The 15,017-nt window shown below is 48.8% G+C and overlaps 1 protein-coding gene across 6 annotated transcripts in view; it reads right to left on the reverse strand.

The window, feature by feature from the left end:
• Nucleotides 1–3,238: 3,238 nt before the first annotated feature.
• LOC102453510 (bone morphogenetic protein 2-like) overlaps nt 3,239–15,017 on the reverse strand; it is a 45,510-nt gene continuing 33,731 nt past the window's right edge. For all 6 annotated transcript variants that reach the window (XM_075903119.2, XM_075903118.2, XM_075903122.1 and 3 more), the window contains 7 exons: nt 13,623–13,756; nt 11,246–11,326; nt 8,624–8,830; nt 7,800–7,942; nt 7,304–7,426; nt 5,726–5,924; nt 3,239–4,297 (listed from right to left, as the gene is read on the reverse strand). In XM_075903119.2, coding sequence (XP_075759234.1) covers nt 3,891–4,297; nt 5,726–5,924; nt 7,304–7,426; nt 7,800–7,942; nt 8,624–8,830; nt 11,246–11,326; nt 13,623–13,756 — 1,294 coding nt within the window. In that variant the 3' untranslated portion in view covers nt 3,239–3,890. The remainder of the gene's footprint in view (nt 4,298–5,725; nt 5,925–7,303; nt 7,427–7,799; nt 7,943–8,623; nt 8,831–11,245; nt 11,327–13,622; nt 13,757–15,017) is intronic.

A 15,017-nucleotide genomic window follows, 5' to 3' on the forward strand; every position in this document is an offset into this window, starting at 1 on the left:
GAACTGGGTTGTGAAGGGGAGGGGAATGTTCACCCGCCCCCCCTCCCCTGCCCCATCCAACGGAGCACAGCTGGTGTGAAGGGGCAATGAGACACTTTCCTTTTCAGGGCTGCAGTAGGTGACACTCCTTGGAGCCAAAGCAGGAGAAGGGCAGGAGCTATCACTGAGGAACCAGACATGCTGGGCTTCCCCCAGGGGGTGGTGAGGTCTGTGCCACCCCCTTTGGCTCAGTCTAGCCCATGTCTCCAGGGGCAGTTCCTGAAGGAAATATATTGGGGAAGGCTCCTGTGGTCAAGTTTGAGTGGTGCTGTGATTTTATGGTCACGTAGGCTTGGCTGCAACCAGCACTGCACTCTCAGTTGAACCTACCACTGAGCAGGTGTTCCAGCCGCGGACCCACCACAGCCTTCTGGATTGGCCAACCTTCATCATTCCCAGGTACTGCCATGCCCAACTTCTGCACCAGTATTTGCATCTGTGAGGGGGTTTCATCAGCCAGCCTGGCCCCTGCTTATAGTATACTAGCTGCTGCCTCCCATCACACAGAACAGTGGTTTTCAAATTTTCTTGACTCCTGTACCCTTTCCAGAATCTGGCTGGTCTTGGGTACCCCCAAGTTTCACCTGCCTTTAAAACTACTTGCTACAAAATCAGACCTGAAAATACAACAGCGTCACAACACTCTTAGGCTGTGTCTAAATTGGCAAGATTTTGCACAAAATTGGCTGCTTTTGTGCAAAAACTTGCTGCCTATGTACACTGGCAGGGAGTTCTTGCACAAGAACACTGACATTCTAATGTATAAAATCAGGGCTTCTTGTGCAAGAACTATGATGCTCCCGCTCAGGAATAAGCCCTCTTGCACAACTGTTCTTGCGCAAGAGGCCAGTGTAGACAGGCAATATGAATTTCTTGCGCAAGAAAGCCCGATGGTTAAAATGGCCATTGAAGCTTTCTTGCTCAAGACAGCATCTACACTGGCACGGATGCTTTTGCGCAAAAGTGTTATCTCTTGCGCAAAAGCACATGCCAGTGTATACACTATCTTGCGCAAATACTTTAACGCAAAAACTCTTGCGTTAAAAGTATTTGCGCAAAATCTTGCCAATGTAGACGTAGCCTTACTGAAAATGTCCTGGCTTGCTCATTGTAGTTTGTATGGGCTTTGCTAGTGCTTCTCATGTAGTCTCAAGTAAATCTCTATGCAAGTTGATGCAACCCATCATTAGGACTCAATGGTTTAGACCCAGACCAGCTGGGAGGAGGCAGAACTTGGGTGGGACCCAGAGGCTATGTCTACACTGGCGGGTTTTTGTGTAAGACCATCTTGTGCAACAGTTCCTGCACAAAGAACATCTCCACACTGCCATGTGCTTTTGTGCAAGAGATGTGCTTTTGCACACAAGCATCCATGGCAGTGTGGACGCGCTCTTGCACAAGAAAGCTCTGATGGCCATTTTACCCAAAGGGCTTTCTTGTGCAAAGAAACTCCTGCCGCACGTCCACACTGCCCTCTTGCACAAGAGCTCTTGCTCAAGAGAGTGTACACTTGTTAGAAAAGAGCTTAGCTCTTGCGCAAGAAGCCCTCTCTTACCACGCTTTACTATAAATTTCTTGAGCAAGAGCGGGCGGGCTGTGTGGATGCTCTGTGGGTTCTTGTGCAAGAACCCGCCAGTGTAGACATAGCCAGAGGGAGCTAAAAACTGCATTAAAATCCACACACAGCTTTCCTGGTAACACAAGGGCATTGACTTTTTATAATTTTTTTCCACTTTTTTTTGTTGAAAGCATGCTCAAAATTTCCCTTTGAAGCAAAAATGGCAGGTGGTGGGTAAATGACACAGCTCCATTGTCATTTTCTAGGAGTACCATATTTGAACTTTCAAAACAGAGGACACTCCTGAGAGGGAGTTTGTAGATACTGATCTAAGTTTCTAGATACTGATACAGATACTCCTCTCAAGAGTGTCCTCTTTTTTGAAAGTTCAAATATAGCAACCCTACATTTCCAAAAGACAGGACTATGTAGCACTTTAAAGACTAACAAGCTGGTTTATTAGGTGATGAGCTTTTGTTGGCCAGACCCACTTCCTCAGATCAAATAGTGGAACAAAATTGGAAAAAGTCATCTGGCCCATGAAAGCTCATCACCTAATAAACCAGCTTGTTAGTCTTTAAAGTGCTGCATAGTCCTATTTTTTGTTTCAGCTAGACCAGACTAACACGGCTACATTTCTATTATTATCCTACATTTCCAGCATGTTTGCTAACACCATTGTGTGAAAATCTCCAAGGAAAGTTTAAGCACTAGGAAAAAAGATTGTGTTGACTAAAGACTACTTTTGCAACCAGAAATCTCTGCATTTGAAAGTTGTGTGTGGAGAGCTCCTCTTGGTGATTTAAAAGCTTTAATTTGGGGTCAAGACCTGCTGCCACTGGAGCTGGTGACAAAAGTCCCATTATCTAATTGAGCCCAAACTGCATGTGATTGTGCAGTGCAGTGGGGAGGGCATGTTGGTTTGTTCTTTCCTCAGTGTTGGGGCAGGGGGTGGTTCAGCCACAACAATAGTGTTTGCCTTCCCCTCCTCCATCTCTGTAGGTCTCAACGCTGCCCGCCCTTTGCCAAAAGCTACCTATTTATTCAGGCTCCGTGTGTGGCTTAAAGGAAAGAAGGCACCAAGCTGTGAAACTCTCTCAGGAAACAGGTTTCAGAGACTGATTGTGAGGCCTTAACCTGCAGATCAGATCAGTTGCAATCCCCCACCCACTGCAAGCTTCAACCCAGGACCCTCATCACACATGAAAGTGCCCTTAAAGGCCGCAGTTGCTGAGAAGAGAACTGTCTAGAGGCAGAGTGAGACAGCTGCAGCTTCCTGTCTTCTAGGGCTGCTTGCTCCTCTGGGAACCCCACAGCTTGGGACCTTTAGAGGGACAAGTTCTGGCTACTTGCTCTCCTATTCCTACCTGGTGCTGTGCTGGGACCCAGGCAGGTGGGAAACCAGCTGAGGGGACGGTAGAGAAAGCAACCCTCCCCCTCAAATGGCTGGGAGAGGAAACTTGCTGATCCTGGGCCCCCTGTTAGTGTGGGACATTTCAGCTAAGGTGTAAGAGCAGGAGTGGGCTGAGCTCACCCGCCCATTCCATATAGGGCCGCAGAACATTGGAACCATTGGCCTGGACCTTCTGACACTGTAGACCGCGACCCCTTGAACAGCCACCAGATGAAAGGAAACCCAACTCCGAGAAGGTCTCTCCTATGTTTAATAGCTACTCTCAGTTCATTTGACAGGTGATATATGGCAGCAATGAACAGACATTTACAGGCACACTGTACAGGAGTTTTCCATCATATATTAGTGCTTTTGCTATATACATATTATACAGCCTTGCACGGATGCCTTTCCGTGAACAATGCTTCCCGCAGGTTCTCTCCACCCCACACTGTGGGACTGCAGGCAGGAAGGGGCCTGGGAAATTCAATTCCCTGAATTTTATTTCAAATGCACCAGGCCCACAGCTTTTGAAAGTGGGCTTTAGCCCTGTGGCAAAGGTCACCCAAGGGGAGCAGGCGCACACAGAAGGATCCCCAGCTTAGTTCTTATCTTTAAGCATTTCCCAAGTGTTTTAGACAAGCTAGGCACAGTTTTAGCGTAATTGCCCCACTGTGCCAAGTGTTGGCAGCTTGAGGCATGGCTTTCTCCCAGGACATGATCTTGAAAGTGGAATGAAAATGCAGGTTCCTGAGCAGGGCAGCACAGCCCAGGCTCAGGCTGGCTCTTGGCAGGTTGGCTCCTGGGAGCCGATGAAATGTTTGCATTTGAGGGAAGGAGATTCCTTGTTTACCTGGCTCTTCCTTGCCATTGCCATTGATATCTTCCTACGGGATAGTATCAATGGCAGCCACAGCTCCCAGCCACCATGTCATCGTACTGTTTAAGGACAACATTCTCATCATCATCGAAGTAGAGGAGGTTGATGGAGAAGAGCTTGTCTGGGACACAGCAGGGGCTGCCCACGCCTTGGCTCAGTTTGAGGGCATTGATGATGGACTGCACTGTGGCATGGTTTGTTGGCCTCATGTTCTCACCCAGAGGAAAGGGGCAGGACCCTTTGCAGTGATACGCATTGTAGCTTCTTGGGGAGATGATCCATCCTGACCATCCAATTTCCTCGAAGTCCACAGAGAGGAGCTGTCTCTGGCATGGCAGGAACCGATCCAGCGAGCGGGCATTCCTTACCCCGGTCACTTCTGGGGCCAGTGGTTCAGCTGGGACCTCTAGAGTCTGAGAGCTCAAATCTGCGGGGGAATAACGAGATCAGAATTGCATCTTATTGATGTGATACTGAAAGCAAGCTAGCAAGGGAGACCCGCCCCCTCCCTGACCAGACTGTCCATCTAGTAACTGCACCCCCTTCTCAAAAGTCCCACCCAGTGTCAGTCTGAAGCATTGAGCACCTTGGATCTGCTTCTTCTCTCACTCCCATAGCTTTAAATCAGGAGGGACAGCACTCAAGTCCACAGAATTACAATGGAGGAGAGAAGTGAGTCCAGAAGGATTGCATCCACCCTGGAGTAGACACAGCTTGAGAGAAAAGCCTACAAGGCTGCACCCAGATCCAAGCCTAGTTCTCTGTTTGTTCTGCAGCAGCTCCCCCTCACCATAGAAAGAAACTTCAAACCCTTCATGTGCCATTGTGAGCCCTGAGATGTTAGGAGGCTAGGAGAATCAGATTTGCTTTACCACATCAGAGAACTGGCCCATCCCAGCCTGTATCCCGGCTCTCACAATACCTCCAGGTATTGTGGGCAATACTTCCAGGCAGCCCTCCCTCTATGCCCCTGGCCAGTTCCATAGTGCTCTTTGGGAGGGGGAGGGATCTGATCCTTTTGGAGACTAGCTGATGTTATGAGCCAGGACATTTAATTAGCTCATCTCATGGTCATCCTCTTACAGCAGGAAATTACTCTGCTTGATCGCTGCCATAAGCTGGAGGGAAGTAGCTTTTCTTCCCATTTGTTTTAAATGTGCAGCTACCAATTCCACAGTGCCAGCCACCCCTGTTCCTCTTTCATTGGACAGCAGACGAACAAGGGTCTTTACGACTTTAACCTTTGCAAGTAGCTAGCCTGAAGGCTGCTCCCGGGTGCTTGTCAGGGGCAGGCTGGGGAGAGATTTTTCTGTGTTATTTCACAGATGGGGAGGCTGACCAGGATGGAGAATTACAGTCCAGCTCTGCTCTAAGACAGGCCTTCACCCAAATGCCTCAGGGAAGGGAGTATGCCTCTGCCTCCACTTTCAGTAGCCTCACATTACAGGTGAAATTATTTCAGGTGCTGGCCCTGCCAGCTCACCCTGGATCACAGTCCCACTGGGCTCAGTCTGGCTCCTGCCTCACACTTGTGATGAACAAGAATCACGAGCGCTAGAACTTAACTGGTGAGGCCTGGAGCCATGGAAGCATCCAACTCCCCCTCTCCCAGCTGGCCTGGCCTCTGCATAGGTAGGAGGAGTCCAAAGTGACCTTAATCAGCAGGGCCCAGATCCTCCTGGGTATTTAGGCACCTAATTCCCTCAGAGGTAAGTTAAGCGCTGAAATGCCATTGCAGAGCTGGGCCCCAGCAGCCATGCCCCCAAATGGGGAGAGAGAGAACATGGTGGCAGTCCCATTGCAGAGCTGCACTTTATTCCTGCATTATTTCAGTGACTTCCCCATGGCACCTGACCTGGGAGGCTGTTGACAGGCAGAGCAGCTCCTCGCCTGCCATCATCAGTGAACAGAACCAGCATGGGCTTCTTGCTCTCATGGTGATCTCTCCCTGATGCAAACTGCACCATGCTGGGATCCACCGGTGCACCCCTCAAGCCATGGATAGTCACCAGCAAGCCGTGGTTACTGCTGTCCTCTTCCATCCAGTCACGCACCTGAAAAAAAACACACAATGTCATTAGGACCTGGGAAGATACAGAAGCCGACCCCTCACAGGCAGGAGACTGGGTACCTCTGTGTCCCCTCAAACCACTGAGACTGTCTCAATCCAATCCCCTCATCACCCCAGCCTTCCCAGGGAGCAGAGCAATAAAAGCCCCTGCCAGCCCTGCCTGGTGACAGCCAGCACACAGCCCAACAGTCGGAAGGAAGTGGGGCTTACCACCCCCTACTCCTCTGCTTTGCTAGGAGCTGGGATTCACGTGTGCTGTTGAGAGAAGTGATGCACTGAGCTGCCTTAAGCACAGCTCCACTGGGGGCTGCTCCCAGGTTGGAGTCAGCGCTCCACAGCCCCTGGCCTGTGGTAAAGCCACCCTGTGCTACTTATCGGCAAGGCCGATCTGTGGTAAGGCCACCCTGTGCTACTTATCGGCAAGGCTGATCTGTGGTAAGGCCACCCTGTGCTACTTATCGGCAGCTCACCCTCTAGTCAGAAAGCCTGTGGGTGTCACTTTGCCACAAACAGCCATAGGTGTGGTAGCTGCAGCAGCCCCAGTGGGAGGTTCAGGGCTCCATTGTGCAAGGTGCTGTACACACATGTGATAAGGACAGTCCTTGCTACAAGATCTCACAGCCCTATGGCCCTGCTTCTGCTGCTGAAAGCACTCAGGGCACCTCTGCATGTTCACAGGCAAGTCACAGGCCTGGGACCAAAGCAATCTACCATGTAAAGTTAGTCTGCTGTGGCACTCACCACAGCATGTAAGTGCTTTTGCCATGTAGGAAAGCAGGGCTCTGGTCTATCAGATAGTGGTCTCCTCTTTGTCCCTCCCACTTGGGTTCTACTGAAGGCTCACAGGTTTCTTGTTATACTTATCACAGTGTAAAGTCCGGGACTGGAAGTCTGCTTTGGAACTATGTTCTGTTAATGGCACTAGAGGGGCCATTTCGCTATGGTTCAAAAGCTGCTCTGTAAATAAGCTTTAACCCTGGCTGACCTGGTTAGCATGGCTCTGTGGAAACTCCTGCCAATTACCTCTACCGATTCAAAATCACGGCTTTGTGAAATGGACAGGTGTCAGGCTGTGATTGAAAGAGATCCAGCTAGCAGGGCTGCAGTGTCAGAGTAGCTGGGCCTGCAGATGCAGCCAAGGGGCTGGAGTGGGATCACTTTTTCAAATGTGTGCAAAGAAAAACCTTTGACAGACTCTGCTTCCTCCCCAGCACTTGCCCCATGAGGCTGTAGCAGCTGGAAGCCAAAGAAAGACATGGGGAGCTCCCCTGCTTTACTTTTAACGGGAATGACAAATGCAGCCACAAAGTAGGGGGAGGTTTTACTCTGCCTCCCTGTACACAGTTGAAGAAAGACACTTACAGCTTGTGTGATGCCAAACACCTCCCAGCCAGAGCCCTGCAGAGCGATAAGTCTGGCTGCCAGCAGCTTCTTCCCTTCAAAGGAATCCAGTTTATTCTTGTCCAGGACTTGATAGACGCTCACCTAGGACAGTGAATACAAGTTAGTTAGTACCAGGTGCCATGGGAAGAGAAAATCTCCTTGGACATCTATGTTTTAAAGTAGAAGAGGTGGGGGAAAGACAAAGTTAGTCTAGTCAGAAACCTGGAGCCGAAGGCCTAGTCTACCCAGAAACATTTAGAAACTGATTAAACGAGTGCAACTGATCACATGGACACTGAAACTGATTTAAAAGTGGTTTATATTGATGAAGCTTACTTCAGTAAAGATCCAGCTTTGCTGAGCTCAGGAGCCAAATCTCATGCTCAGTAAATGTACAAGGGTCACTCCAGATTCCTAGGAATGTCCCTGAGAGCCCGTTTACACAGAGTCAAGCATGCTTCCCAATTCTCCTTACCTGGCAGAAGTGATGCCTCATGTACAAAGGCCCCTCGGGCACCTTAGTCCGCAGTCGGAAGAGATGCAGTTCTGCTGTCAGGATCCTCTCATTCTTAGCCACACTTGACAGGACGAACAGGAAATGCATCTGATCACTGTGAACTGGACCAAAGGGACAGATTAGAAGCCGTGGGGACCGTGTTTCAGTCACACTAGAAAGGAATTGTCACATGGACATATTCTAAGCACTTTACTCTGATGTTGCACATGCTCTGGGAGGATGCGTTTCATCAGCACATATGGTATACAGCAGAGCTACTCAACTTGGGAAGCCTCGGGGGCCATAATGATCCTCCCAGCACAGCTGCAACTTAAGTGTGGTTGTATATACATGCAAATATATGTGAAAATATATGCAAATAGTTTATTTCACACAGACGGACATGAATACAAAGATTATGGCAAGACTACACAACACACAGGCTCCATTTAAGTCAGTTCTGCTGATATTAATAAAATGCAATATCTACCCGATTTCCATCCATGACAGCACTTTTAATGAGCAATGACAGTCCAGGAATTTAACTACTAAAATGCATATCAACAGAAGGCCATTATACTGACTACTTTTTTGTTTTGGCTCCCACCCATGGGCCACATGGCTGCAAAAAAAAGGGCTGCAGGCCGCATGCAACCTACGGGCTGCGTGTTGAGTAGCCCTGGTATACAGCTTACTCCCAGCCATCCCGTGGCTTCTAGGAGCCAAATAAGCATCTCGGGTCCTGGGAAACTGCACCCAAACTCTAGCAGATCAGAATAAGCGAAGCTGTCAAGAGTTCTTACTTTTATCCAAGAAGCTGCGGACCGTGTTTCCCTCCAAGATGTCAGGGTCTTTGGTGATGCCATCAGCGCCTGCTACCGTGTTGTATAGGTCTACCATGTATTGCGGAGGCTGCTTGATATGGTGGGGAGAACGGGGAGGGTCTTCTATGCCAAATACTTCCAAAAGTCTCTTCAGCGCCTCTGTTCTCACATCTTCTGCATCCTCCTCTGGAAGGATATTGTGGGGGCTGGGATTGCAGCTTTGGAGCCTGGCAAGAAGCAGCAGCAAGAGGAGTCTCAGCATGGCTGTTCTTTAACCAGTCCCCCTGCACAGCTCCAGCCACTACCAGGTACCAGGTTTATAACACTGGGAAGGAATGAAATTAAGTCAAATATGCAAATGAGCCATCAGGAAGGGCAAAGGGAGCTAACTGCAGTGCTAACAAGGTGTGAAGCTGGGCTAGTGAAAGCTTTTCAGCAATTAACCCAGTACACAAGCTGAATGAAACAGGAAGCCCACTTGTGTACTCTTGTCATATGAGAGCAGAATGAGGGGTCTGGAGGGCCAGAAACAAGCAGGAAGAGGCGTCCATGTCCATTGTGGTAAGGCACTGACTGAGCAGAGTTTGCTCTCCATAGGAGACTAACTGATTCCTAATGACAGCATTAATGGGGCAAACAGGCGGACCATGGTGCTCAATAAAGAGAAATGCAAAGTACTGTACTCCACTTAGAAAGGAACGATTAGTTGCACACACATATAGAATGGGCAGTGTCTAGGAAGGAGTACTGCAGAAAGGGATCTAGGGGGTCGTAGTGGACCACAAGCTAAATATGAGTCAACAATGTGACACAGTTGCAAAAGAAGCAAACATGACTCCGGGCTGCATTAACAGGAGTGTCGTGAGCAAGACACGAGAAGTCCTTCTTCTGCTCTACTCTGCACTGATTAGGCCTCAGTTGGAGTATTGTATCCAGTTCTGGGCACCACATTTCAAGAAAGATGTGGAGAAATTGGAGAGGGTCCAGAGAAGAGCAACAAACATAATTAAAAGTCTAGAAAACATGACCTATGAAGGAAGACTGAAAGAACTGGGTTTGTTCAGTTTAAAAAAGAGAAGACTGAGGGTATGTCTACACTAGCTCGTTAATTCGAGCTAGGTAGGCAAATGAGGCGACCGGAGTTGCAAATGAAGCCCAGGATTTAAATATCCTGGGCTTTATTTGCATGTTCCCGTCCGGTCGCCATTTTGAAATTTCAGAGACACTCTTCCGTAGTTTCTGACATGACCCCAGCACCACCTTAGGTGCTGTAGAAAGCTCAGTGGAGGAGAGGGGAGACGTTTTCCATTAAAAGTATTTGCGGAAAAGAGCATCTAGATTGGCAAGGACGCTTTTCCGCAAAAGCACTTTTTGCGAAAAAGCATCCGTGCCAATCTAGATGCGGTTTTGCGCAAGAAAGCCCCGATCGCCATTTTCGCCATCGGGGTTTTTTTGCGCAAAAAAGTTTTTAGCTGTCTGCACTGGCCCTCTTGCGCAAAAACATTTCCGGAAAAGGGCTTTTGCCCGAACGGGAACGTCAAAGCATTTGTGCAAGAAGCGCTGATTTCGGACAGGAGAACGTCAGTGCTTTTGCGCAAAATCAAGCAGCCAGTGTAGACGCAGCCCAGGTGTTCCTGAAGCCACAATGTTACCTCAGTTCTGTCCATTCCTGTCTCTGAGGCATGCATTGTTCTCCATGGTCACCCCCAGAGTCTCTGTCCTGTTTCTGCTTCGCCCCATCCCACTCCCACTTCATCCTTTCCTAAGCCTCACCCCTCCTCCATCCCTCCCCTCACTGCACTCCTTGCCCAAAATCTCCTCCACTGAGTGATATGAGCCAGGGGATTACTGGGGAGAGCCTAGCAAGGGTATGGCAGCAGCAGGCAGCCTCCCTACACTCACCATGATGGAAGGACCTGGAACAACCTAGCAGCCTGCTCTGTTCCAACCCACCACCCATCTCCCAGCTTGCTGTGGGCTGCTGGGTTGCTCCAGCTCCTACTGGAGTGGTGAGTACAGGCAGTAGGAGGGGGCGATCCCGCTACTGCCCCGCACCAGGCCCCCAGATAATCCCTTGGGCCTCTCTAGGCACTGGGGGTCCTGTCCATAGGACAGTTGTGACAGCCATCATGGGAACTCCTAAAGCACAGGGCCTAGGGTGGCCACCCCAAGATGGGACAGCTCTGGTTGTTGTGATCAGGCTCTTTCCTTTAAGATGGTGTGGGGTGGGGGTGAGGGTGGGGGGGGGGGAGGGGCAGGGGGAGAGCTGTTGTGTAAGCCTGGACTTGCTGGCAATGGCTCTTTCTGCAGCACAAGTATCAAGGATGGATCAAGCTCTCGGAGCCCTCAGAGCAATATCTAATGCTGTCTGTAAAGGAGAGGAGTAAACCTGCTCAGGGTTAGAGACAAAGGCCAGATCCAAAGCTTATCTAGCCACATAGTTCCACTGAAACCTCTTTCTCTTATCCCATAGCTCAGAACAAAAAATGTTAGTAGGAGAAGGAATAACAAAGCACAGACTGACACAGCACAGGAAATGTATCTGGTTGTGCTACATAAGTCTGCTCCGCAGTAGCAAGTGGAAATATGTCAAGACCTTACCTTGCTCTCGCAGACAACACAGTTCCATATTAGGACATCTATATAATTCATCCAGGCCAACAGGACCCTCAATGCAGCACCCTGGAGAGCAGTAACAATATAAGGATAGTTAATATAGGGAATGTATCAATCACACTGGGATTAATGAGCTAGCCCCCTTCTTGTTTGCAGTGCACAATCTCAATTAAAGAGGCTGATGACGGCTTAGAGGAGTCCCTGTTATTAGGTTCTTGTTTTTTAGGCAAATGTTCCCCAAGCCCAGAAGAATAGTCCAGCAGGAGCTGCCATCTGACAGTGGGGAAAGTTAAGGTTATATGGTCATGGTATGTGTAAAACAGCATTTCACTGGTTCCCCGAGTAGTGGGAGCTGAGAGCCACTGCTTGCTGCAGCTTCCATTGGCTGGGAATGGTGAACCGCAGCCACTGGTGAGCTGGGCTCAGCTCTACCTGTGAACACTCAGGTAAATCAAGCATTTGGTAGCCCAACAGCAGCAAACTATGTCTGGCCTGCAAGCTGCTTACTGCCCAACCTTGCTGTAGTCTAATCCAAGCACCAGCCACTAGGCCTCACAGTGACGGTCACACTCTAGGGAGTTCTCTGAGTGTCTGGCCTGTGCTATAGAGGCTACCACCCTAAATTACCAGAACAGTTCCTTTTCACCTTAAAACTCAAGAGCCAAGGGGCTGGGGAAGGTACAAGTTCAGTGACTTGTCCAGGTAGCCTCTGCCTGCTGAGCTCTTCTTCTGCTGCCATCATTGCAAGCTGTTCTGTCCTCATCACCAATGAACGTGACTAGGCAGTGGCAGGCAAGGCAACCATGTGTCCTTCTCTGCTTATAGACCCAGGGTGAGCTGCTCTTCCTGACACTGTCACAAGGATTTCAGGGACACACTGCTTCCCCTCACACCAGTCATGTTCCCCACCCCCTTCCACCTGGATCTCTAACCTGCTCCCTCCCAGCCAGACCGCCTACCCGCTCACAGTCTTCAGTCTGTCAAGGGACACTACACAGAAGACAGAGCAATAGTAACAGGTTTTAAACTCCCACAGAAAGCATTAGCAAACTGCCTGGAAAACTCTAGCCAATGGGTGGGGGAGGGAGGAGGGAGAGTGTTTTGGCTGCTCTCAACCCAGAAGTACAAAGATGGGTTTGGAGCCGCTAACAATTTAGATTCTATTTGGTGCTATTTCATCCTCCTATGCCTCAGTTTCTCTATCTGTAAAATGGGGATTATTTATAGTTGAATATTTGTTTCTGTGTGTGCCTGTCACATACATGTCAAGATACAATGAAAAACATTTGTTCTCATTTGAGAACCCTGGACTAGACTGATTGACCATGACCCATCAGAGCACCCTGCTGGACTGCTCAGGACAGGGGATTAACCCTAAGTCTCCTTGGGGAAAATCTGTGTCTATAATATATTCTAATCTGATGTAACGAGGGTGACAGGACTCCTAATTAGCCAGAATACACTGTGAGCTAATCCAAGCAATTTGAGCAGCTTTTAATTAATTGACAGAAGGAAACTATTTCAGGCTCTCTCCTTCCTGTACACTCTTCCCTGCTGACAGGGTCAGGGCTGTTTGTCACACAAAGCAGTGCAGGTCTGGGACAGCTCAGATCCTACACATCAGGGAAGGGAAATGTCCAGATGGGCCGCTAGTCCAACACCTGCCCGCTGCCTCCCCCTCCTCCATTCCTTCTGTCTCCTTCATCCTGCTACTTTTGCCCCCTCTCTTGCTCCCCTCCCCGATTCTTTCCTCTGCCGCTGCTTCTCCCCATGTATGTTTTTATGGGGCATTATTTAGGTCATCTCATTTCAAGCACACTTTCTATGTGCATGTGTGTTTCTAAAAACAAAAGGACGACAAAGATGCTGGATCCTGTGGAGGTCAGTCCTGGGAAGGCCCCCTCACTGTACAGCTGAACTGTCTCTGCTTTTTCACAGGACACACAGGCCTGCATTTGGCATGCAGTTATTCACACTCTACATGGGAAGAACAAGGAGGCCCAGAAAAGCCCATATGAAGCCTTTTTAGGCTCTGGCTCTTACCAGGCCAGAGGCCACATTCTGGTTTTGAATTCACATGGGATCCCACGGGAGTCCTTAGGAGCCACAAATGCTTTGAGAAACAGACCATGGCCTGCAGTGTTTATTAAAAAGCTGCAAACCATTCTGGAGGTAGTTAATTTGCACACAGAGCCACTGTTTAAAATACCTTTAATTTATAAAATAGCCTTCTCTCATTTACATATAGTACAGACAGTCTGGCACAGGGTGGGCCTGGCAGGACAGGTGCTATTTGCATTCTCCCCATCCTGGATGTTCCAATCCCTCCCTTCTCAAATTCTCTAATAGCTCCCACACTGACAGTTCTGGATGGCAAAAACGGTCCGGATATGGTCACTGCGGCTCTTGAAGGTGTGTGTGTTGTACTGGTGAGGGATACAATGGCTGGAGGCACCTTCCGCCCACACAAGGCATTTCTCTCCATTCTGCAAATCCCTGCAGGTAAAACACCATATTATTTGTATTCTGGTAGTAACTAATATATATAAATAATAATAAAAGCCCAGCTCTCATATTGCATTTCATCAGCAGCTCTCACAGCTAGTTACAAGGAAAGTATAATTCCCCATTTTACAGATGGATATTGACTGGCCCAAGGTCACTCCGCAGACTAGCAGCAGAGTCAGGAATAGAAGCAGGTCTTTTGAGCCCCAGTCTAGTGTTCTACCCACTAAGATAAACTGTCTTTTTGCCTAGAAGCCCCAGTCAAGGACCAGCACATATTTGTACTAGATGCTGTACAAATATGGTTCCTCCATCTTCCAGCCCCAAAGAGCTCACAGTCTTCAGTCTGTCAAGTCTACACAGAAGACAGAGCAATAGTAACAGTTTTTAAACTCCCACAGAAAGCATTAGCAAACTGCCTGGAAAACTCTAGCCAATGGGGGGGGGGGGGGGGGGGGGGGGAGAGAGGGAGAGAGTGTTTTGGCTGCTCTCAACCCAGAAGTACAAAGATGGGTTTGGAGCCGCTAACAATTTAGATTCTATTTGGTGCTATTTCATCCTCCTATGCCTCAGTTTCTCTATCTGTAAAATGGGGATTATTTATAGTTGAATATTTGTTTCTGTGTGTGCCTGTCAGAATTCTGTAGACACGGCTCAGAACTAAAACAAATTGCAACCACATACATGTCAAGATACAATGAAAGACATTTGTTCTCATCCCCAGACTAGTTCTGAAAATCTCACCTCTCAAAACAAGCACAATGTCCATTTCCCAAACGTCCCCTGCCACCCAGACAAAGTTTAGACCTACAAGTTAGTTTGCAGCATGGCAAGAAGATGATCAAATCTAGGCTCTGGCACACCAATGCGAATCAGAAAACCAAAGACTGTCACCAAGAATATCACATTATCAGCCCCCGTATTAAAATCACCTGGGATTCCTACAGAGAGACATCTATGGGGAACAGTGGAAGATCCACAGGGATGGTACATGATTTGCCATGATTTCTATGGCCACAGAAGACAATCTGGGCCACAGAGAGCAGGGCCATAAGAACTAAGAATGGCTGTACTGGGTCAGACCAAAGATCCATCTCGTCCAGCGTTCTGTCTTCTGAAGCGGACATGCCGTGTGCCCCAGAGGGAATGAGCCGAACAGGGAATCATCAAGTGATCTATCCCCTGTTGCCCATTCCCAACTTCTGACAGACAGAAGCTAGGCACATCATTCCTGCTCATCTTGGCTAATACT

The sequence above is a fragment of the Pelodiscus sinensis genome, chromosome 32 (assembly GCF_052426305.1).
Source record: "Pelodiscus sinensis isolate ZL-2025 chromosome 32, ASM5242630v1, whole genome shotgun sequence".
Lineage (NCBI taxonomy): Eukaryota > Metazoa > Chordata > Testudines > Trionychidae > Pelodiscus > Pelodiscus sinensis.